Source organism: Pseudophryne corroboree, chromosome 5, assembly GCF_028390025.1.
Source record: "Pseudophryne corroboree isolate aPseCor3 chromosome 5, aPseCor3.hap2, whole genome shotgun sequence".
Lineage (NCBI taxonomy): Eukaryota > Metazoa > Chordata > Amphibia > Anura > Myobatrachidae > Pseudophryne > Pseudophryne corroboree.
This window is the reverse complement of record NC_086448.1, coordinates 209,382,345-209,407,302: the sequence shown is the minus strand read 5'-3', so window position 1 is coordinate 209,407,302 and position 24,958 is coordinate 209,382,345. Positions and strand designations below refer to the sequence as shown.

The window sequence follows — 24,958 nt, the reverse complement described above, 5'->3', positions numbered from 1 at the left end:
AACTCTTAGTCTCTAAGTTCATTAGGTATGTGCTGCAGCCTGCGGCGTCCCGCACAGCTGCTGACAGTCTTTTGGTGAAGTTCAGATTCTGTGTCAAATCCGGGGAAAAAGTCTATATAAACAAAAAAAAAAAAAAAAAAAAAGTTAAATTGTGTTACTCTAGGGAATCTACCCTTAAATGTCTTCATTGGCTTCTGGGCGAGTAGTTCCTCACGTGTACATTAGGTGGCCTTATCGCGAGATGAATTATTAAGTACCTCTATGGGATATCCCCTTTGGAGGAATTTTTCTAGCATAATAGCAAGTTGCTCATCTCTCTCCACTTGTTTACTCGTGATTCTACAAATGCGCAGAAATTGTGAATGCGGGAGGCCTAACATAGTTTCTTCAGGATGTGAACTGTCAAATTTGAGGATACTGTTATGATCAGTAGGTTTTGTATATAACCTGGTGGTAATATGATTATCCTCCAGGCGAATACACACAAAGAAATTGACTTGGACACTATCCATAACTAAAGAAAATTTAATGGGGCTATCGGTATAATTATGTACCTCAATGATGGATTTTAACTGTTCATGTTGCCACTTCCAGAAAATTAGTATGTCGTCTATATATCTTTGGTATAGGCATAGCTGTTGACATCATGAAAAAACAATTCACGTTCCACCTCCCACATAAAAGAGTTGGCGAACAACGGAGCGACCGCCGACCCCACTGCACAACCAGTGCGCTGAATGTAAAAACCCTTATCAAAAAGAAAGTAATTATGTGAGAGGGTGGACTCAATTCAAGAAAAAAACATATCTGGTCCTGTATAAAGAGGGTTATTAGTAATCAGACGTCTCACAGCCTCCACACCTGCCCCATGAGGGATACAGGTGTAAAGGCTGGTGACATCAATAGAGGCCAGGGTGACACCTTCTGGAATTTCACTCGTGGCCTTTAACATTCTCAGAAGAGAAGAGGTATCCTTTAAATGCGTAAACGTATTTTGAATGCAAGGCTGCAAAAAGGCATCACAATATAATGCCAAGGGTTCGCACAGGGAACCCCTGGCAGATATGATGGGTCTGCCAGGGGGGTTAAGCGGATCCTTGTGCAATTTAGGGATAATGTAAAATATAGGAGTTACAGGACAATCATGGGATAGCATCTTAGTGGTCGCATCCATAATGAAATGCGCAGCAACAGCTTTAAACATCAATACGTCAAGCTCTTGTTTAAACTTTGCTGTGGGTCAGCACTTAAACGGGCATATGTGCTTTGATCGCTAAGCAGCCGGACACATTCCTGTCTATATTTGCAGGTGTCCATAATTACTATGGCTCCCCCCTTATCAGCACTGCGTATAATGATGTCTTCCCGTTTACCCAAATTTTTAATACCTGAAACTCATCCCTAGACAGATTAGGGTGCCATTTTACACATGATTCCTCCCCAACCGACTCAAGTAATCTATGAAAGGTCTTAATTGAAGTATTTTGTGACAATGGCTCAAACGAGGACCTGGACAATTTGCTAACCTGTACAGGAATAGATGTAGTCTCAGATCGAGATGATGTCCTAAAATCCTCTTTCAATTTTAAAGACCTTGAAAGTTTATAAGTGTCAATCTTCCATTGGAGAGCATTAATGGAACTTGTGGGAATGAAAGATAAGCCCTTACTCAGGACTTTGTCCTCCAACATCGTCAATAGTGTTGAAGATAAATTGAAGATTAACGGTGGGTCCCCCATGGTGGCTTGGGATTTGCTCTTACTCCTCGCCTGCCTACCTCTTTGCATAGGGGTACTTCTCTGTATGCTACGATAGCTCGTGTATGCACCCCTAAAGGGATATCCCGCTGTTGTCGCTCATACTCCATAGATGTATCCTCCTGATCATTAGCCAAAGTGCTAGATGGATGGATCCGTAAAGTTCTCCGTCTGTTGGCAGGGATGTGCGCTGTCTTACGTTTGTCCGCGTTGTTACCCAACCACGCATACATCCTATGCTGTTCATAGACTGCTGCACACGGACCAATTTTTGTTTCTTGAATTTAATCAAGTTGTTTTTGTAAAACTCAATTTCCGCCGTTAGTTTGCTGAGCCAGTCAGGAGGAGTGATTTGATCAATGCCATGCTCTTGCTTATAAGTGGTGATCTGCGTTTTAGTAGAATTAAGCTCTCGTGTGGACTCTTCTGTTACGAGTAACATCAGGTCCATCGAGCATTTATTTAAAACAGATACCCATTTTTTGCAGAACGTAATATTGTACCGTCTAATTGTGGGCATGTTATGCACATGAAACCCACGTGGTATCTGTTTTGCACGGAAATAATCCGATAATGTCATGCCGTGGTATAAAGTAAATCTCTCTCTCTTGTGTGGTTTTAATAGATCCCTGTAGCGATCCTCATTAGACATAACTGTTTCTGCATCAAACATAGGTTGCTTGTATAATATGTTTTCAGGTTCTGCTTCAGAGAAGCTGAGGGTGTCATAATTATCACACTGCAGAAACAGCGTAGCCTGGTCCGTCATTCCCTTAGTGCTATGTGACATGGTAACCAGCTAATACGTGCTTTAAAGTGACAAGTGCAGAAAATACTTGTGCAATAATGCTTACCACAGAAGCCTGTGGAAGGAAGTCCTTTCGTATGCAATATACACTGCTCAAAAAAATAAGGGAACAGTTAAACAACACAATGTAACTCCAAGTCAATCACACTTCTGTGAAATCAAACTGTCCACTTAGGAAGCAATACTGATTGACAATCAATTTCACATGCTGTTGTGCAAATGGAATAGACAACAGGTGGGAATTATAGGCAATTAGCAAGCAATAAAGGAGTTGTTCTGCAGGTGGTGATCACAGACCACTTCTCAGCTCCTATGCTTTCTGGCTGATGTTTTGGTCACTTTTGCAAGCTGGCAGTGCTTTCACTCTAGTGGTAGCATGAGATGGAGTCTACAACCCACACAAGTGGCTCAGGTAGTGCAGCTCATCCAGGATGGCACATCAAATGCGAGCTGTGGCAAGAAGATTTGCTGTGTCTGTCAGCGTAGTGTCCAGAGCATGGAGGCGCTACCAGGAGACAGGCCAGTACATCAGGAGACGTGGAGGAGGCCGTAGGAAGGCAACAACCCAGCAGCAGGACCGCTACCTCCGCCTTTGTGCAAGGAGGAACAGGAGAAGCACTGCCAGAGCCCTGCAAAATGACCTCCAGCAAGCCACAAATGTGCATGTGTCTACTCAAACGATCAGAAACAGACTCCATGAGGGTGGTATGAGGGCCTGACGTCCACAGGTGGGGGTTGTGCTTACAGCCCAACACTGTGCAGGATGTTTAGCATTTGCCAGAGAACACCAACTTGGCAAATTCGCCACTGGCGCCCTGTGCTCTTCACAGATGAAAGCAGGTTCTCACGAGCACATGTGACAGACGTGACAGAGTCTGGAGACGCCAAGGAGAACGTTCTGCTGCCTTCAGCATCCTCCAGCATGACCGGTTTGGCAGTGGGTCAGTATGGGTGTGGGGTGGCATTTCTTTGGGGGGCCGCACAGCCCTCCATGTGCTCGCCAGAGGTAGCCTGACTGCCATTAGGTACCGAGATGAGATCCTCAGACCCCTTGTGAGACCATATGCTGGTGCGGTTGGTCCTGGGTTCCTCCTAATGCAAGACCATGCTAGACCTCATGTGGCTGGAGTGTGTCAGCAGTTCCTGCAAGACGAAGGCATTGATGCTATGGACTGGCCCGCCCGTTCCCCAGACCTGAATCTAATTGAGCACATCTGAGACATCATGTCTCGCTCCATCCACCAACGCTACGTTGCACCACAGACTGTCCAGGAGTTGGTGGATGCTTTAGTCCAGGTCTGGGAGGAGATGCCTCAGGAGACCATCCGCCACCTCATCAGGAGCATGCCCAGGCGTTGTAGGGAGGTCATACAGGCACGTGGAGGCCACACACACACTACTGAGCCTCATATTGACTTGTTTTAAGGACATTACATCAAAGTTGGATCAGCCTGTGGTGTGTTTTTCCACTTTTGAGTGTGACTCCAAATCCAGACCTCCATGGGTTAGTAAATTTGATTTCCATCGATAATTTTTGTGTGATTTTGTGGTCAGCACATTCAACTATGTAAAGAACAAAGTATTCAATAAGAATATTTCATTCATTCATTTAGATCTAGGATGTTTTATTTTAGTGTTCCCTTTATTTTTTTGAGCAGTGTAGAAACGGGCAATGTAGGTGCCTTGATCAAAGTACAGCTTTCCATAAATGGATCCAGTACTCACATACAAAAGCAAAGTGATCCGGCACTCTGGCAGGCCCGAAGCTGCACAGTTATTTGCTCATGGTGCCCTCCTCATAGGCTTGTAGCCCACAAGGTATGCAACGGAGGGAGGCCGCACTTAGAGACTTTCTCAGTGAAGCAAAACAAAGTAATTTATTGCATCTACGTTTCGGGGCCGTAACCCCGTCGTCAGGATAACAAACAGTGTAAAATATACAGCTTAAATACCTTAAGTGCATACCGGACTCCCGCCGCTGTCAACCACGCTGCCTGGCTTCCGGATACGTCACGCCCGGCACTTCCGGAAGTGACAAACTCACGGTCCGTCCAGCAAGTGTGAGGGGGCTGGAAAAGAGTAACCATGACAACATATAACAACACAGCAAAACATATCACAATATGAAACAATGATTACTAATATGAATCATATCCACCAATTAGCCACATAACGCTGAGGCCACTTATCATAGTGTGCAATAATAATCAAATGATTGTCATAAAAAACATTTGTGAAAAAAGTTATAAAAATAGCGGGTTACCATGGCGACAACTCGCTTACTGAGAATATCAGCATGGTTAGTTTATGGACTGGTTAGCATATGCCTGTTAGATTAGTTTAGGGTGATAATGTTACTAGAATATCCATTGTATTCTCAGCAAGCGGGTTGTCGCCATGGCGGGAGTCCGGTATGCACTTAAGGTATTTAAACTGTATATTTTACTCCGTTTGTTATCCTGACTACGGGGTTACGGCCCCGAAACGTAGATGCAATAAATTACTTTGTTTTGCTTCACTGAGAAAGTCTCTGAGTGCTGCCTCCCTCCGTTGCATACATTGTGGGCTACAAGTCTATGAGGAGGGCACCATGAGCAAATAACTATGCAGCTTCGGGCCTGCCAGAGTGCCCGATCACTTATGTATGTATGTATGTATGTATGTATGTATGTATGTATGTATGTATGTATGTATCTATGTATGTGTATATATATTATATATATATATATACATATAGATATAAACAGAAATACAAACAGAAAATTCAGCACTCACCATAGCAAGCTCACTTATCCTCACCACATAAATAAATAAATGATGGGGGTTTAGTTAATGAATTGGCCAATGCACAGAAGCCTGCAAAATGATCGTCAAGGTACCTTCTTGCAGGTCCAACACTATCACAGAGTCTTAAAACCTGGCAACTGTTTCACACATAATATAACTGCAAATATGCCTACTTGGTTTAATGTGCACCTGACAAATACCTTATGGCTTTTAAAGGTAAACTAGTCACCTGACACTGGCTGATAAATTACTAAGGAACATCTGACACAGGTTAAGGATAATTGAGTCTACATAGTGGTGCATGAAAAAGCTTGTGGCCACAGTTAATAAGAGTTAAACCAAAGATTAACCCTGCAATATACAAACAGATATAAAACCACAGCACTCGTCACTATGAGTGGTAAGTGCAGTCATGTACCCCACTTCTGGGGTGGCGAGTGCTGTCGTTTTATATCTGTTTGTATATTGCAGGGTTAATCTTTGGTTAACTCTTGTTAACTGTGGCCACAAGCTTTTTCATGCACCCCTATGTAGACTCAATTATCCATAACCTGTGTCAGATGTTCCTTAGTAATTTATCAGCCAGTGTCAGGTGACTAGTGTATATTTAAAAGCCATAAGGTATTTAGAGCATCGTAGAAATATTCTCAAGAAACTCCCCACCTATAGTGTCTCATTTTACAGAAGTTCACGGTGGGGATCCAAAATGTATGAAGATTTTTGGTATAGAACATGTTCCAATTACCAAACGAGGGGGAGACAGATACAGGCAGCTGTGCAAACAGGAGGTATACTGGATGTTCAAAATGAATTCCATCTACCCCGATGAGGCAGTGGAGCTCAATACTGTTATATAAACACACTATCTGTTTTATACCATCCTACTGCAATAGCACGTAAGGAATAAGTATGACAAATTACAAATGGGAATAAAAGATAAGCATTTTAATAGGTTCTAAAATGAAACTAAAAATAAACTTTGAGTACAAAGATCTCAACAATAGATGACACACAACAAATAGTAAATAAAATATAATTAGAAAGGAAGAGAAGGAACAAAGGAGAACTCTTGTATAGAAGAATTTGTAAAATACCCATTTCTGAATACAAATAGAAATGAACACTGTTGAGAAATGTTCTATTGATGTTAGATCCTTATGCAAGTATTGGAACTACAATACCCATAATTCACTACCTATAGGATGATAGGATCAGGTGACAAGAGGTAATTAAAAAAGCCCTCTAAACCTCTATCAATATAAATTTTGAATATCAAATATTGTAATTTGGTATTTAATAAATATGCTTTGGGTTCCAATATATGACATGGTTTGAAGTATGACTTTCTCCTATTCAAAGATGAAACTGTCGAATAAAAGGATTGTTATTGGGAAACAGCAGCTCCCACAATTCCTAGTATTGATACCAACTTCCTCATAGGTAGATCACATTATGTGATTACATGGATATTATTTGAATTATATATTATTGATGTGTCAAATTTGATCATATAAATAAATGTTAGAATAATATATATTTTTACAGCATTAGAATTATGATACGTATAATTCTCTGCTCCCTTAAACATTTTGATTAGATGGTAAAAGGAAATCTAAAAGGTCTCTAAGAAAGATTCATGTTCTAATGTAGATGAATATTATACTGTGTATATAATTTCTGCCCAATAAGAAGTAGCTTTGAGTAAGAGTCTCCTTATTTTAAAATGAAATTATATACTCCGGTAAACTACATTTCCCATAATCCCTGGTGCCGCTATTTTCTTTTTGGTTGGGGAATCTGATCAGGTGACCAACACATGATCGAATGCAGGGGAACAAACGTGACACCCCCTTCAAGTCACGTGACCGGAGATCTTGGAGAGAAGTTACGGACTGTGAGCTCCGTTAAAGAAACTCCGATCACATGACTGACGGCAAATTTACACCTAATATTTAGTTAAAGAATTGTCCTGCAGTAAAATAAAATATATTGTCTAATGTGTGTATACATGCATTATATTCACAAGCTCACGATCACGTGATCGATCCTGGCCTAATAAATATCAGAGATGATGGTTCCTATGTCATGTGACCAGACTATATCCAATAAACATAAGTCCCTATGTCAAGTGACCAGATTATATCCAATAAACATAAGCAAAGACACAGTCACGTCTTTTATTTTGATCACGTGACCGGAATAGCTGATGAAACATCCAGACTTACAGTCTGTTTAAGGTATTTAAAGTAATGTATTTGGTAATAAAATTGAATTTTTAGATATACTGTTTAAAAGGTTTTCGAAATGGGTCTGCCTCCTTACTAATAATTGTATTATTTTATGTATACGTGTCTTAATTACCATTGGAGTATGCTAATGAGCAACCAAATAAGAGGGGTATAAATATACCTACCTGGGCAAGTGAGCAATACCTTGAAAAAGCTGCCAGTTAGAGCAGTGAAACGCGTTAGTTACCTGCCTATTCCTTCTGCCTGAACCAGCTCCTCACCGATCCACAGGGAGTGCACTCCAACCGAACGGAAATTTGCCTAACATCAAAACGGCGATAAGAACCCAAACTGCGATTGATCCGAGGACTCCAGCCTACACCTGCCCAGGAGAGCGCCCTCTGGCGGTACATGCAAAGGGACTATTCACCAAAAAGGCAAGCACTTTTATATTGGAATTCGTTACAAGTATTCGTAAACTTTTCTGAGGACTTGGAGCATTAAAAGGAACAGGCCTTTACAGGACTCATACTACTATTTGAACAGTACCAGTGGGTGAGAAAATACTTAGATGGGAATTTTACTGTGTATTACTAAAGTTGTTTTTATGCATTAAGTGTTATATGAACAATGAAAAAAAAAAAGTGTATATCATATTTATTTTATGGAATAATAAAACACGCATACCAGCGCAGCTTTAGTTCTTTTTAATTTACCCATTGAATCGGGCAGGGGTGTTTGTCCAGGAATGGGATCCTTCTATGGTCCATCCTCTGCATTTCTGAGTATACACATGAGCTTGCCCAAACTATTTGGCCATCACTGAAAATGCTCTCAGATGACTGTTGGTGTAGGTAATGGCAGAAATGCTGAAGTTGATGGATGTGCAGTGGCTATAAGCCCTTTCTCACCCCCAGGGCCTGTAGCTGCTGCATCCTCTTTGGTGGTACTTCCGCCACTGTACAAACGTCAGTAATATGGTGGTGTCTCAGTCTTTATTAAGATCAAGAAAGACTTCAATAGCTGAACATGTTTAGATTAGAGGAGAGAAGGGACAGAGGTGACATGAAACATTCAAATAGATGAAAAGTATTTAGTGTCCAGGAAAGCAGTATTTATTATTTGTTTTTATTTTACAGAATAGCACTTCTAGAACACGAATCCTCTGACATTGGAGACTAAAAAGGTATTTTTTTCTTCCCCACAGAAAGGGTGACAGGGCAATGGACTAGTCTCCCCAGCAGTAGGGTTCAAACAGTAATACTGTAGAATTTCTATTTCTGCATTATTTTGAAGATCAGTCTTTTCTCAACCTGGAATCTACTGAAATTGTACTTTATACCCTCATCTCTGACCTACATTACTGTAATCTACTTCTGTTCTCCGACCTTATGAATGTACACCTCTTTAGTTTATCCACAACTGCTGCCTTGCCTAGTTTTCCTCTGCTGACTCCTCTGCCAGTCACTTCACTGCCTCGCTGTCCCATGAAGAATCAAATTAGGGGAAGTTACCCATGGTAACCAATCTGCATTGACGTAACATTTATAATTTGCATGCTATCAAAGTACACAGAGCAGCTGATTGGTTGCCATGGGTAACTTCTCCACTGGCTCACGTATCTGCTTTTATCACTGCTTGGTACATGTCCCCCTAAAACTCCTCCTCACCTGCAAAGCCTTATTCCACACATTCTCTGTCCTCTTATCTCTGCCAGAGACAGCTGCCATACCTCCTCCCCAATAGCCACTGCCCATTCTCATCTTCAGGATTCTCCTTGGTCGTTCACTCCGACCTCCCACACCCCATTCCTCCAGCCTTTCAACATGCTAATAAAATTATTTTTCATTCTCACCTACCACTCCCCTCCTAATGGAAGATAGTTACTATCCCGGCGGTCGGGACACCGGTGGTCAGAATACAGACGCCGGGATCCTGACCGCTGAGAATGCAGACAGCTGCGCCAAGGCTATTCCTACTAGTGGGTGTCCACGACACCCATAGAGTGGGAATAGAAACTGTGGCAAGCGCAGCGAGCCCGCAAGGGGCTTTCTAGAGCTCGCCCCACTACCGGCCGGGATCGGTATTCTGAACGTCGGGATTCCATTCCCAACCCCTCCTAACACCCCAGTCTCTGTTCTTTCCTACTTGGCCCCTCTTCTCCCTTTAACGTCTATTATACCCCTTCTAGATTGTAATGTCTTGCGAGCAGGGCCCTTCGCCACCTTTGCAGTTAACATAATTATAAGAAAACCCACTGTAGTTATGACATCACATTTATGTTAAGTTCTCTGTATGCAATTTACTGTTTGCCCTGTCCCCTTTGTATAGAGCTACACAACATTGATGACACCTTATAAAATTATGACAGATTGCACGAATTAAGGTAAATTATTAAAACAAAAACAAACAAAAAATGGTGAAAAAGAACATTAGAACAAGTGAGGCTTGTCCTCCACATAAACAGCAAGACTGTGGAGGACAAGTCCCACTCAGGGGGACCCTCTCAAATGTTTGACTCCATTTGAAGTTACAGACTGATATGGAGTGTGATCACAGACATTAACCCCCTACACTACAGAAAATAACATAATGAGATAAGATTTCAACCTGCTCACAGAAATCTGCTTTTTAATATTTGGAAAGGAGAATTAATGCCGAAACGTGACCAAAGATTATCTTTGTGATATTTCTAAAGAAAAAAAAAGTGATTACATCTACTATTGGTTCACTTTCTTAAAATCTCAATAGCCGTTACAATTTCATTTGAAGTGTAAGAATGAGGAAAAAATACTAATGACATTTCATGAAAATACTAAATCTTCAGAAAAAGATATAAATTGGTGTGGGTACTGCAATAAAAAAATAATTATTGTTGTTGGAATGTAACAAGCACAAACACTGAAAAACAGCCTCAGCACAGGGGTGAGGAAGCCCTCAGCATTGAATGGGTTAGTATCGAATTCTAATAAACAGTGGTATTAATACATGTACAAACTAATCTGTTTATCAAGTATATCTATTCATTAATAACATATCCAGAAAAATTAAAATATGCGGACCATAAATGTTTTGTGTTATGTGCCCTACATAAAAGCCCTTTCCCTTATGATATATTCTCGGCCACACAACAGAGACTTCTAATATCCTTACATTTCACTGGAAAAGCATACAAGGCACAAAGTCCCTAGAAAGATGTACTTTCGTGCTGTGAAACTTTGCAATTATTTCCCATGTAACACACTGAGGGGTTTATGTACTAAGGCTTTGGGAGAGATAAAGTTAACTGAGAAAGTACCAACCAAACAAACTCCTGTCATTTTTTAAACCCAGCCTGTAATGTGGCAGTTAGGAGCTGATTGGCTGGTAGTTATCTCCATCCACTTTATCTCTCTTCAAGGCCTAGTTCATAGACCCAAGAATTACTAAACAGTATCACCTATTCCATATTAAAAGACTCAATTATAGTGCTTTGGAGGAGATGTATTAAATCTAATGAAGAGATCAAGTGGAGAAGTTGGCCAACCAGCTTCTAGCCATCATTTATCTATAAAAGGACAAACAGACTATTCTGTGAAGCTTTTTTTTTGGTTTTTAATTCAGGTTCTTATATCACAAAATACACATTTAAAGTTTACATCAGGTATTAGAAACTGAGATGTATTCTATTATAAAGTACAAATATCAGATGCTTTTATAACTGCTTCCAAAATGCAGACTATTTTTTCCTGTATATAAACTGTACACAAAAAACAAGGCACTATACAATGTTATATGAACCCCTTCAGTCTGAAATTAAAGCCCAAGGAAGAAAACAAAACAAACAAACAAAAAAAACCGTGAAGTGACTCTAGCAGTGGTTTTCTATAGGAGAACCATGTAGGATACCGGACATTCTAGAACACAATGATCGTAAACTGGGACAGCTAACTTTAAACTTCCAATACTGTACCACTGGAGGGCACTGTGGAAAGCAGCAAGTCCACACATAATTTGATCACCAATGCAGTCGATGGGGCACGACAGCAAATGTAAAGGAGGAAAGAACAAAATAAAAAAAAATCCCTAAAACTAGGTCACAAATGCATACTGTATATAGATATCCTTAGGGTATCCACTGGTAGCACAGAATTGACATTGGTACTTAATGGTTTGTGTAATAACACACAAATCTTACACAGTGATAATATTGCATAGTTAAATACAGTGTTTATATAAATACATTCTATAGGATTGAACAAACAAAGAAACATTTACAAAAGAGAACCTATTCAATACGATTATGTTTGCAGCAAAGGAATATGTTTGCATTTTGTATAAGTGCATGGTAGATAGTAGCGAGATTCCTCAGAGAAACACTGATTTGTAGAATAGTTCTTTAGTACATTTACAACGGGACATGATTCAACAGGCAGCGTGATGACCAGACTTCAGTGGGGTTTCAACAAAGCCCTTCATTTCACTGTCCTTTACACAACAGTACATGAAATGTGTACAGATGTAATAACACAACGAGTGCAAAATGCAGTAGTGTTTCTTAGTGGTGAGGCAGCTGGAAGAGATCTGCAGGATCTAGCAATCCATGAAGGTCTAGTCTTGTTCTTGCTCTCTCAGAAAAGTCCTTTAGCTTTTTTGACGTTGACTTGTTTCCATGATGGCAGCGTGTCGTACTCCTCCCTGGTCATTGATAATGCAATCTGTATAGAATATGGAATTTGTGTAAGAGCAGTTCTTAAGCTTTTAACAGTTACTTTGTCATAAAACACAGCTACTACCATAAGCCCTGAAAATGTACAATTCCTGAGAAATGACTTCACTAAGATATCTTCTAGTTTCTGAAGGCCAACTCGGATAGACCAAGTCCACAAGGATTTTCCTACCTCTGTATCTTGAAAAATGATTATTAGGATTCTTTCTAATACGCAAACGCTCACAAGCTTTTTACTTCTATCTCCACATGCATGGTTATGCGTATTATGTGCTCTATGGAGAGTAGAAGACACTTTAAATATGCTTTTAATTAAAAATATTCAGAACCTGACAATAAAGAAGTATTTAGATTTGCATAAACGTGTACCTATGTTTATTTTAGGTAGGAATTCTATTTTATAGCATACGTGTACAATCACTTCCTATTTTAAAACACATAGTTTTTGTCCATTTAATGACAAGTCCCTCGAAAGGCCAGCCTGTAGATACAGGTAATAGTAGATATACACTGGTACTAGAGAGTTCAACTAATGATTTATTCAGTATGTTTCATGGTTAATCATTTCAAACTGAAATAGGTCTAAAGTCTTATCATGCACGTACCTCAAAATCTTTATCTGACAAGTAAATTTCAAGCTTTAAGGGGTCTACTCCCTCCGGCAGGGGGCGAGCTAGAAGTTCTGACAAGGGGTAGAGCCTTTTACAAAGTTTGGCCAGAACGTCCTCTACAAGGATTATCTGATTGGAGACTTCAGCATCCTATATAAAGAAAGAAAACGTCATTATAAATCAGATTGCAATATCATTTAATGTAACGTGAAAGACAAATCTCCTGCTCCAAACAACCTAATACGGAGATATACAGGTATTGTTGAACTACAATTTACAGTATGAATGATAATTGGACTACCAACACCTGCCAGGATTTGAAAACATCTGGAAAAGTGCAGGTCATCCATGCCTGCTTGCCATTTAAAATGTAAAAGTAAAAAAACTTTTGTGCACCCTTCTATCTCAAGTGTCTTACACCCCAATATAAAACATGGTTAAAAATCTTGATTCCAACAGAAAACAGTCTCAATCGGCAAGTCAGACATTTTTTACATGTTTCATTTCCTGTCTGGATTCGCCGATCATGGCTGACAATTGATGTATGGGGGCCATTAGTCTCCACAGAACCTTCCTGAATAAGATTTCCACGACCTTGTGGATTGTACCCTTCCTCTAGTACAGAACAGCAAGCTTCGGTTCAGAACTCACCTTTTCTGTGATCTGGGCGATATCTTCTCTGTGCTCCCAGCTTGGGAACATGTTGGTAAAAGTCAGCGGTTCCAGGCCAGCATGAATTAGATATGACTTAGGAGGCTTTTTACTATTCTTTCCTAAAAGACAAACACAACCATGGTAGATCATAACCCAAATCAATATTTATAACAAAGCTCACAAAAGGATGAACCATGGCCATTATAAAGTCATACAGTAAGATGGGGATGACCAAGTGTCCCTCAAAGAGGCTTCAGATGTATTTACTGACTGTAGGTAGCTCTGACCTCTCCCAGATATTCACAACAAAGATAATAAAATAATGGTCAGTTATTTTTGATACTATTTTAAATAATAATAGGGTTTTAATTACCTACAGGTAAATCCTTTTCTCTTAGTCAATAAGGGATATTGGGGAGACTTACGATGGGGGTATAGACGGGACCCAAAGGAGCCGGTGCACTTTACATTTCTTTAACTGGGTGTACTGACTTCTCCCCTCTATGCCCCCTACCACAGGCAGTTATAGGTAAAAGAGTGCCCGAAGGAGAAAGGACATACTTGAGAGAAGGAACATAACAACGAGTGGTGAAATTTACACACCACTACACCACTAACAAACAACAACCAGCAACAGCTGGCAACAACAAACAGCAACAGCTAAACAGGTAACCATAGAAAGAGAACCTGCAGAAAAGTCAACGCACTGAGGCGTGCGCCCAATAACCCTTATGGACCATGAGAAAAGGATTTATCGGTAGGTAATTAAAATCCTATTTTCTATAGCATCCGTAAGGGATATTGGGTAGACTTAGTATGATGGGGATGTCCCAAAGCTTCCAGAACAGGTGGGAATGTGCTGAGACTTCTGCAGCAGCGCCTGCCCAAACTGGGTATCCTCTTTTGGCCAGGGTATCAAACTTGTAGAACTTTACAAAAGTTTTCTTTCCCGACCAGGTAGCAGCTCGGCATAGTTGCAAGGTCGAGACTCCATGGGAAGCCGCCCAGGAAGACCCCACTGATCTTGTAAAGTGGGCTTTCAGAGACTTAAGAACAGGTAAGGCTGCCGACACATAGGCCTGTTGGGTAGTAAGTCTTAGCCAACGAGCAATGGACTGCTTTGAAGTAGGGGAACCCTTTTTCTGCGCATCATAAAGCACGAACAAGGAATCAGTATTTCTGATCCGAGCCGTTCGCTTGACATAGATCTTCAAGGCTCGCACAGCATCCATTGCCTCCGGAGTAGCAGAAGTGCCAGAACCTGAAGGAACCAGAATAGGTTGATTCAAGTGGAACGCAGAGACAACCTTCGGCAGGAACTGCTGCCTAGTCTGGAGCTCTTCGGAATGAAGATTGCGGACAGTGCTCTTGCATTTCTTTCCGCCTTGACACCTCTCGCCTGCAGGCCCTGCTTTTTGTCCCTCCCTGTCGACTGGTGTACGCCACTGCAGTGGCGTTGTCAGACTATACCTGGATCGCTTGATCCCTGAGTAGAGAAGAGGCCTGAAGCTGAGCGTTGTAGATCGCCCGTTCCAGAATGTTGATTGGAAGGAGGGGTTCGTGGGCTGACCACCTGCCCTGGAACTGAGCCCCCCTGGGTGACAGCTCCCCATCCTCGCATCCATCGCCAGGAGAATCCAATCCTGAATCCCAAAACTCCAGCCTTCCGTAGGTTGGAAGACTGCAGCCACCACAGGAGAGAAATTCTGGCCTGAGGCGACAGCCGAATTATCCAGTGCATCTGAAGATGTGATCCGGACTACTTGCTCAGGAGATCCAACTGGAAAGTCCTGGCATGGAACCTTTTATACTGGATCGCCTCGTATGAGATAACCATTTTCCCCAACAACCGTAGACACAGATGGATGGATACCCGAGTAGGCCGGAGAACCATGCGGACCATCTCCTAAAGTGTTCTCACCTTGTCCTCTTGGAGAAACACTTTTTGGGCCATAGAATCCAGTAACATTCCCAGGAACATAAGCCTCTGAGTTGGTTCCAGGTGAGACTTCTGCAAATTAAGGATCCGTGCAAACTGGAGGGCGGGGGTAGCAAGTCTGCGCTGTATAGGACTGAGACAGCTGGCCGTGTGGAGAGTGCCAGAGCTCCCTAAGGGCTCAGTACAAAAGTGCAAGATGAAAAAAGGGGGTGTGCTCTCTCTACAATGGCGCTGGTCTCTCTTACGGTCACCTATGTATGTGGATAATACCCAGGTGTGAAAGTGTATGTTGAAACACACTGGTATGGTATAAATAAAATAGAATTTAATACAATACTAACATGCAATGTCTAAAAACAAGCAATACATAAAAAAAAAACCAAGTGGACTGGGAACAGGCCATGGGGGGAATGTGATCCTACCGATGCAGGTGGAGGAGCCGCAGGTGTCAAATAAAGGCAGGGTACCCCGGGAAATACCCTGCTGGTGGCTCCTCTGATCGAATTCCTTTCCAGGCAATCAGGAAAACAGTCCGCCAAACGTCCAGGGGGTGGGCAGCGTCACAAGGTATCGCCAACGCGTTTCGGGACAGCCTGGTCCCTTCTTCAAGGCAAGATACCTTTGTGGCTTGATGGGGATCCTTTTATATGTCTCTTAGCCAGTGAAAAACGGCCAAAAATGGTGAGAAAAGGTCACTTCCTGTCCAGACCGGAAGTGACGTTTGCGGTCCATTCAACTGATGTTTAGACCGGAAATGACGTCAGAAATGCGTTCCACAGTGTCCATTGCTCTCTCCTGAGAAGATATCAGCTTCTATGAGTGGGAAAAGTGGTGGACAATCGTTCTTGATGGTCATTAGACAGCATTTTGATTGTTTCCAATACAAATAAACAGAAATTATAACCGGAAGTAATATTCAAATATGTCCCATGATGTCCTTTATTTGCTTGAAGGAGAGGTAAACTTATATATATTTGAATATTACTTCCGGTTATAATTTCTGTTTATTTGTATTGGAAACAATCAAAATGCTGTCTAATGACCATCAAGAACGATTGTCCACCACTTTTCCCACTCATGGAGAGAGAAATGGACACCGTGGAACGCATTTCTGATGTCATTTCCGGTCAAAACATCCGTTGAATGGACCGCAAACTAGAGATGAGCGGATTCGGTTTTACTCGGTTTTACTCGGTTCTCAAAACCGAATCTTATTGGCTCACGGATGTCACGTGTTTTGGATAGCCAATAAGATTCGGTTTTGAGAACCGAGTAAAACCGAGTAAAACCGAATCCGCTCATCTCTACCGCAAACGTCACTTCCGGTCTGGACAGGAAGTGACCCTTTCCCGCCATTTTCGGCCGTTTTTCACTGGCTAAGAGACAATAAAAGGATCCCCATCAAGCCACAAAGGTATCTTGCCTTGAAGAAGGGACCAGGCTGTCCCGAAACGCGTTGGGTATACCTTGTGGCGCTGCCCACCCCCTGGACGTTTGGCGGACTGTTTTCCTGATTGCCTGGAAAGGAATTCGATCAGAGGAGCCACCAGCAGGGTATTTCCCGGGGTACCCTGCCTTTATTTGACACCTGCGGCTCCTCCACCTGCATCGGTAGGATCACAATCCCCTCGTGGCCTGTTCCCAGTCCACTTTTTTTTTTTATGTATTGCTTGTTTTTAGACATTGCATGTTAGTATTGTATTAAATTCTATTTTATTTATACCATACCAGTGTGTTTCAATATACACTTTCACACCTGGGTATTATCCACATACATAGGTGACCGTAAGAGCGACCAACGCCATTGTAGAGAGAGCACACCCCCTTTTTTCAAATTGAGGATCCACCCATGCTGTGACAGAAGCTGGATAGTGCGGTCTATATGGAGCAATAAAAGCTCCCTGGATCTTGCTTTTATCAAAAGGTCATCCAGGTCGGGGACAACATCGACCCCCTGGATCCGGAGTTGGAACACCATTTCTGCCATCACCTTTGTGAACATCCTCGGAGCCGTGGACAGGCCGAAAGGTAGTGCCTGGAACTGGTAGTGATCGTTCATTAGGGCAAACCTCAGGTAGGCCTGATGAGGTGGCCAAATCGGGATATGGAGATAGGCATCTTTTATATCTAGGGAGACCATGAACTCCCTTTCTTCCAGGTCCGCAATCACTGTTCGCAAGGATTCCATCTTGAACTTGAAAACCTTTAGGTAAGGGTTCAAGGATTTTAGATTCAAAATGGGCCTTACCGAATCGTCTGGTTTCAGAACCACAAACAGGTTGGAGTAGTAACCCTTTCCCTGTTGTTGTAGCGGCACTGGAACAATGACGTGAGATTGGACCAATTTTAGGATGGCCTGTGGCAGCGTAACACGCGTATACTCCAAAGCTGGTAAGCTTGATTTGAAAAATTGTTGGAGAGGAGCACTGTCAAACTCCAGCTTGTAGCCCTAGGAAATGAGGTCCCTGACCCAGGTATCTCCTGGCAGGAACTTTCCCAGATGCGGCTGAAGTGACGCAGCCGAAGTCCCACCTCGAGATCCCCTCGGGGTGAGTGAGCACCGTCATGCTGAGGCCTTAGTGAAAGCTGTACCAGGGCTTTCCCGAGAACTGGCGATCGCTGGTTTTCTGGTTCTTACCTCTGGTGCCTCTAGCCGTATTGGAGGCACCTCCGGTCCTAGATATAAACCTGTTAGACTGAAAGGACTGGGTAGACGTCCCCGGGTAGGAACACCTAGCTATCAAGGCATCAGAGGGGAGAAACGTGGATTTCCCCGTAGTAACTTTAGAAATCCACGTATCCAATTCTACCCCAAAGAGCCATTCCCCCAAAAAGGGGAGAGACTCTACACTGCGCTTGGATTCTGCGTCTGCTATCCACTGACGCAACCACAAGGCCCTGCGCACTGACACTGCCATAGCAGTGGTCCTAGCATTAACATTAACCTTGAGAAAGTCACACAGGACGCGTGCAGCGTCCTCAATGTGATTCAGGAGAGTCCCTGTAGTGACCAGGGGCATATCCACAGAGAGGCCCTTCTGCATCTGAGAAGCCCAGGAATGAATGGCATGAGTCATCCAGCAACCCGCTATGACCGACCCCCAGGAAGCTCCCATATGCCTCCCCTGCGTGTCAGCCGCACCCTGAACCGGAAGAGCCCCCTGTTGCCCAAACAGCATACCGAAAATAATAAAAGTTTAAAAGAAACTGAAGAAAACTCTCCGGAGCTGCAGAGATGTGCATCTTCTCCTGAGGGCACTTTTTTCTAGACTGACTGTGGGAGGGGGTATAGGGGGAGAAGCCAGCACACCCAGTTGAAGAAATTTAAAGTGCACCGGCTCCTTTGGACCCCGTCTATAACCCCATTGTACTAAGTATCCCTTATGGATGCTTAGAGAAAAATGTTTGACAGACATACATACATAGTACTCAATATTCTCAATTTTATATGCCAGCATGAGTCCACCATCTCGGGGTCAGGCATGAATAGTCATTAGTATTAATGAGAATGAATGTCAAACACATACTGGCAGAAATATGCCGTCTGTGCTCTGGAAACACTAACACCAACCTTTACAGTTGGCCAGCTTACAGTACATGGCTCTTCAACTAATTTAATAGAACGATGTACAAAGAAAGGGAATTTATAATCATTCTCTGAAGACTGTTAGTTATATACTGTAGATCCAAACAGCATTATGGTTACTCTTTAATCAGTTATTACTGAACTGCGATGCCACTATGGACCAACTATTAACAAATACCTGTTTTTAAGGGGACAATACTATACTTATTCTAAAAACAATATGTTGCAGAGATATATATATATATACTTTCTGAATTTAACAAGGTTTTATACATAAGGAGGCAGTTTATAGATCTCTGGCTGCTGTAGCACTACAAATCCCAGAATGCCCTGGTGAGCTACAGGTTGATTTTCTCAGATTTAAGAGATGCCAACTTGCTGTACCAGTTTCCATTATAACTTGGCAACTGGGAAGCACTGTTTCAACTGACACTAGTTTTGCGGACACAACATGTCACCTCTACTACAAAGAATATAATGAGAGTAAGTCATCCTCCACAGACATCCTCATTTCTCTGTGTGCTGCTCATGTCTATGTGTAATGTGAGGAAACCTCCTTTAATAGGAAAGGCAATCTCAGCAAAGTGAGAGAACGAGCACAGGAACCAGTTCCATGAGGCCTCTGCTCAGAACGTACTGACCCAAGGTGAACTCCCACTAAATAACTACAAAGTCCCTACACAATGGAGTTCCAGCTATCTGATCTTGTGCCAAGAGACTACCCATGGATGTCTGGGCTCCTCATTTCTTCCCCTTTGTAACTAACAGAATGAGGATTACCTCTTCCCATGCTAGAGACCAGTACAAATGACTAAGCATCATTATGATCTGGAACAGAATACAGGTCCATGAGCATGAGACATAACTGTGTATATGGAATCTCTCTGTTTGATGTGTAACTACTACTTACAGATACCTAAAACCATCAGATTAGCACTTTGTGAATAGTTAAGTAAACAAAAGAAAAAGAGCTGAAAGTTTAAAGCACCCCCGTCACCTGCACACACCAGAGGAGACCATTATGTGAAAATGCAGCCATGAAAATTCACCTCAGCTATTGCTCATGAGGTACCAGTGCTCCACTGCAGACAGTTCAGTAGATAGTAACAGAGTTAGAGCTATATGGGGACTTGTGAGAAGGGGTGTTGGGTTAGATCAGGGATGAACAAAAGCCACTCCTACACAGCCTTCTTCTGTGGTCCCTAGCGCCTTCATTCTTCAACAATGGATCTGTGTGCTTTAACAAAAGCTTGCTACATTCAGAAGCCAAGGAAAAGTTTACAGAGCATTTGGTGATGGAGCATCCAGCACAGATGTCTAATATGACTGGCTGTGAGCTGAATAATCCATAGTTCCAATCTGGAACTCCTTTGTTTACAGCCAAGAATACTTATTGCATAGGCTTTACAGCACTCTTCACCAACACACACACACACACACACACACACACACACACACACACACACACACAAGACCTTACCTTTGCAATATTGTAATACAGTCTCCATGGCACTTTTTCTATCAGTATCCCATCTTATTCGAGCTGACCCAGTAATGATGTTTTCCACAGGCCACCAGCCTTGCCAGAGGTAAACCTCGTGATGATTGTCAACAAGGAATAAAGCTACAAGTAATAGAAACAACATCTAAATAATAGAAGCAGTGCAAAAGGTGTTATCCTATATTCCACAAACACACTGTGAGGGTGATTGGCTTCTGACAAAATTAAAATAAGATTTTACTCACCGGTAAATCTATTTCTCGTAGTCCGTAGTGGATGCTGGGAACTCCGTAAGGACCATGGGGATTAGCGGCTCCGCAGGAGACTGGGCACAACTAAAGAAAGCTTTAGGACTACCTGGTGTGCACTGGCTCCTCCCTCTATGACCCTCCTCCAGACCTCAGTTAGGATACTGTGCCCGGAAGAGCTGACACAATAAGAAAGGATTTTGAATCCCGGGTAAGACTCATACCAGCCACACCGTATAACTCGTGATATTATACCCAGTTAACAGTATGAAATATAACTGAGCCTCACTAACAGATGGCTCATAACAATAACCCTTTAGTTAGGCAATAACTATATACAAGTATTGCAGACAATCCGCACTTGGGATGGGCGCCCAGCATCCACTACGGACTACGAGAAATAGATTTACCGGTGAGTAAAATCTTATTTTCTCTGACGTCCTAGTGGATGCTGGGAACTCCTTAAGGACCATAGGGATTATACCAAAGCTCCCAAACGGGCGGGAGAGTGCGGATGACTCTGCAGCACCGAATGAGCAAACTCAAGGTCCTCCTCAGCCAGGGTATCAAACTTGTAGACTCTTGCAAAAGTGTTTGAACCCGACCAAGTAACAGCTCGGCAAAGTTGTAAAGTCGAGACCCCTCGGGCAGCCGCCCAAGAAGAGCCCACTTTCCTCGTGGAATGGGCTTTTACAGATTTAGGGTGCGGCAGTCCAGCCGCAAAATGTGCAAGTTGAATCGTGCTACAGATCCAGCGAGCAATAGTCTGCTTAGAAGCAGGAGCACCCAGCTTGTTGGGTGCATACAGGATAAATAGCGAGTCAGTTTTCCTGACTCCAGCCGTCCTGGAAACATATATTTTCAGGGCCCTGACTACGTCCAGTAACTTGGAGTCCTCCAAGTCCCAAGTAGCCGCAGGCACCAGAATAGGTTGGTTCACATGAAAAGCTGATACCACCTTAGGAAGGAATTGGGAACGAGTCCTCAATTCCGCCCTATCCATATGAAAATCAGATAAGGGCTTTTTCCTGACAAAGCCGCCAATTCTGATACACGCTTGGCCGACGCCTAGGCCAACAGCATGACCACTTTCCACGTGAGGTATTTTAGCTCTACGGATTTAAGTGGCTCAAACTTCAGGAAATCCAACACCACGTTGAGATCCCACGGTGCCCCTGGAGGCACAAACGGGGACTGAATATGCAGCACTCCCTTAACAAAAGTCTGAACTTCAGGCAGTGAAGCCAGTTCTTTTCGGAAGAAAATGTACAGAGCCGAAATCTGGACTTTAATGGAACCCAATTTTAGGCCCATAGTCACTCCTGACTGTAGGAAGTGCAGAAATCGACCCAGTTGAAATTCCTCCGTTGGGGCCTTCCTGGCCTCACAACAAGCAACATATTTTCGCCATATGGGGTGATAATGTTTTGCGATCACATCTTTCCTAGCTTTAATCAGCATAGGAATGACTTCCTCCGGAATGCCTTTTTCCTTTAGGATCCGGTGTTCAACCGCCATGCCGTCAAACGCAGCCGCGGTAAGTCTTGGAACAGACAGGGCCCCTGCTGCAGCAGGTCCTCTCTGAGCGGCAGAGGCCATGGGTCCTCTGAGATCATTTCTTGAAGTTCTGGGTACCAAGCTTTTCTTGGTCAATCCGGAACCACGAGTATAGTTCTTACTCCTCTCCTTCTTATTATTCTCAGTACCTTGGGTATGAGAGGCAGAGGAGGGAACACATACACCGACTGGTACACCCACGGTGTTACCAGAGCGTTCGCAGCTATCGCCTGAGGGTCCCTTGACCTGGCGCAATATCTTTTTAGCTTTTTGTTGAGGCGGGACGCCATCATGTCCACCTGTGGCCTTTCCCAATGGTGTACAATCATTTGGAAGACTTCTGGATGAAGTCCCCACTCTCCCGGGTGGTCGTCGTACCTGCTGAGAAAGTCTGCTTCCCAGTTGTCCACTCCGGGAATGAACACTGCTGACAGTGCTAACACATGATTTTCCGCCCATCGGAAAATCCTTGTGGCTTCTGCCATCGCCATCCTGCTTCTTGTGCCGCCCTGTTGGTTTACATGGGTGACCGCCGTGATGTTGTCTGACTGGATCAGCACCGGCTGGTGTTGAAGCAGGGGTCTAGCCTGGCTTAGGGCATTGTAAATGGCCCTTAGTTCCAGAATATTTATGTGTAGGGAAGTCTCCTGACTCGACCATAGTCCTTGGAGGTTTCTTCCCTGTGTGACTGCCCCCCAGCGAAGGCTGGCATCCGTGATCACCAGGATCCAGTCCTGTATGCCGAATCTGCGGCCCTCTAGCAGATAAGCACTCTGCAGTCACCACAACAGCGACACCCTGGCCCTTGGAGACAGGGTTATCAGTCGATGCATCTGAAGATGCGACCCGGACCACTTGTCCAACAGATCCCACTGGAAGATCCTTGCATGGAACCTGCCGAATGGAATTTCTTCGTAAGAAGCTACCATCTTTCCCAGGACTCGCGTGCATTGATGCACCGACACCTATATTTGTTTTAGGAGGTCTCTGACTAGAGATGACAACTCCTTGGCCTTCTCCTCCGGGAGAAACACTTTTTCCTGTTCTGTGTCCAGAACCATACCCAGGAACAGTAGACGCGTAGTAGGAACCAGCTGCGACTTTGGAATATTCAGAATCCAGCCGTGCTGTTGTAGCACTTCCCGAGATAGTGCTACTCCGACCAACAACTGCTCCCTGGACCTCGCCTTTATAAGGAGATCGTCCAAGTACGGGATAATTATAACTCCCTTTTTTCGAAGAAGTATCATAATTTCGGCCATAACCTTGGTAAAAACCCTCGGTGCGGGGGACAGACCAACGGCAACGTCTGGAATTGGTAATGACAGTCCTGTACCACAATTTTGAGGTACTCCTGGTGAGGAGGGTAAATGGGGACATGCAGGTAAGCATCCTTGATGTCCAGTGATACCATGTAATCCCCTCCGTCCAGGCTTGCAATAACCGCCCTGAGCGATTCCATTTTGAACTTGAACCTACGTATATAAGTGTTCAAGTATTTCAATTTTAGAATGGGTCTCACCGAACCGTCTGGTTTCGGTACCACAAACATTTTGGAATAGTAACCCCGGCCTTGTTGAAGAAGGGGTACCTTGATTATCACCTGCTGGAAGTACAGCTTGTGAATTGCCGCCAGTACTACCTCTCCTTTCTCCGAGGGCAGCAGGCAAGGCTGATTTTAGGTAACGGCGAGGGGGAGTCGCCTCGAACTCCAGCTTGTATCCCTGTGATACTACTTGCAGAACCCAGGGATCCACCTGTGAGCGAGCCCACTGGTCGCTGAAGTTCCCGAGACGTGCCCCCACCGCACCTGGCTCCACCTGTGGAGCCTCAGCGTCATGCGGTGGACTCAGAGGAAGCGGGGGAAGATTTTTGATCCTGGGAACTGGCTGTCTGGCGCAGCTTTTTCCCTCTTCCCTTGTCTCTGTGCAGAAAGAAAGCGCCTTTGACCCGCTTGCTTTTCTGAAGCCGAAAGGACTGTACCTGATAATACGGTGCTTTCTTAGGCTGTGAGAAAACCTGAGGTAAAAATTTTTCTTCCCAGCTGTTGCTGTGGATACGAGGTCCCAGAGACCATCCCCAAACAATTCCTCACCCTTATAAGGCAGAATCTCAATGTGCCTTTTAAAGTTAGCATCACCTGTCCACTGCCGGGTCCCTAATAGCCTCCTGGCAGAATGGACATTGCATTAATTCTGGATGCCAGCCGGCAAATATCCCTCTGTGCATCCCTCATATATAAGACAACGTCTTTAATATGCTCTATGGTTATAGTATCCCTGTCCTGACAGGGTAACAGACCATGCTGCAGCAGCACTATCCATGCTGAGGCAATTGCAGGTCTCAGTATAGTACCTGAGTGTGTATATACAGACTTCAGGATATCCTCCTGCTTTTTATCAGCAGGCTCCTTCAAGTGGCCTTATCCTAAGACGGCAGTGCCACCTTTTTTGACAAGCGTGTGAGCGCCTTATCCACCCTAGGGGATATCTCCCAACGTGACCTATCCTCTGGCAGGAAAGGGTACGCCATCAGTAACTTTTTAGAAATTACCAGTTTCTTATCGGAGGAACC

At 43.4% G+C, this 24,958-nt stretch overlaps 1 protein-coding gene across 21 annotated transcripts in view; it reads right to left on the bottom strand.

The window, feature by feature from the left end:
* Positions 1-11,149: 11,149 nt before the first annotated feature.
* Positions 11,150-24,958, bottom strand: part of SVIL (supervillin) — a 381,188-nt gene continuing 367,379 nt past the window's right edge. For all 21 annotated transcript variants that reach the window (XM_063922042.1, XM_063922039.1, XM_063922044.1 and 18 more), the window contains 4 exons: positions 20,559-20,702; positions 13,551-13,672; positions 12,894-13,049; positions 11,150-12,277 (listed from right to left, as the gene is read on the bottom strand). In XM_063922042.1, coding sequence (XP_063778112.1) covers positions 12,191-12,277; positions 12,894-13,049; positions 13,551-13,672; positions 20,559-20,702 — 509 coding nt within the window. In that variant the 3' untranslated portion in view covers positions 11,150-12,190. The remainder of the gene's footprint in view (positions 12,278-12,893; positions 13,050-13,550; positions 13,673-20,558; positions 20,703-24,958) is intronic.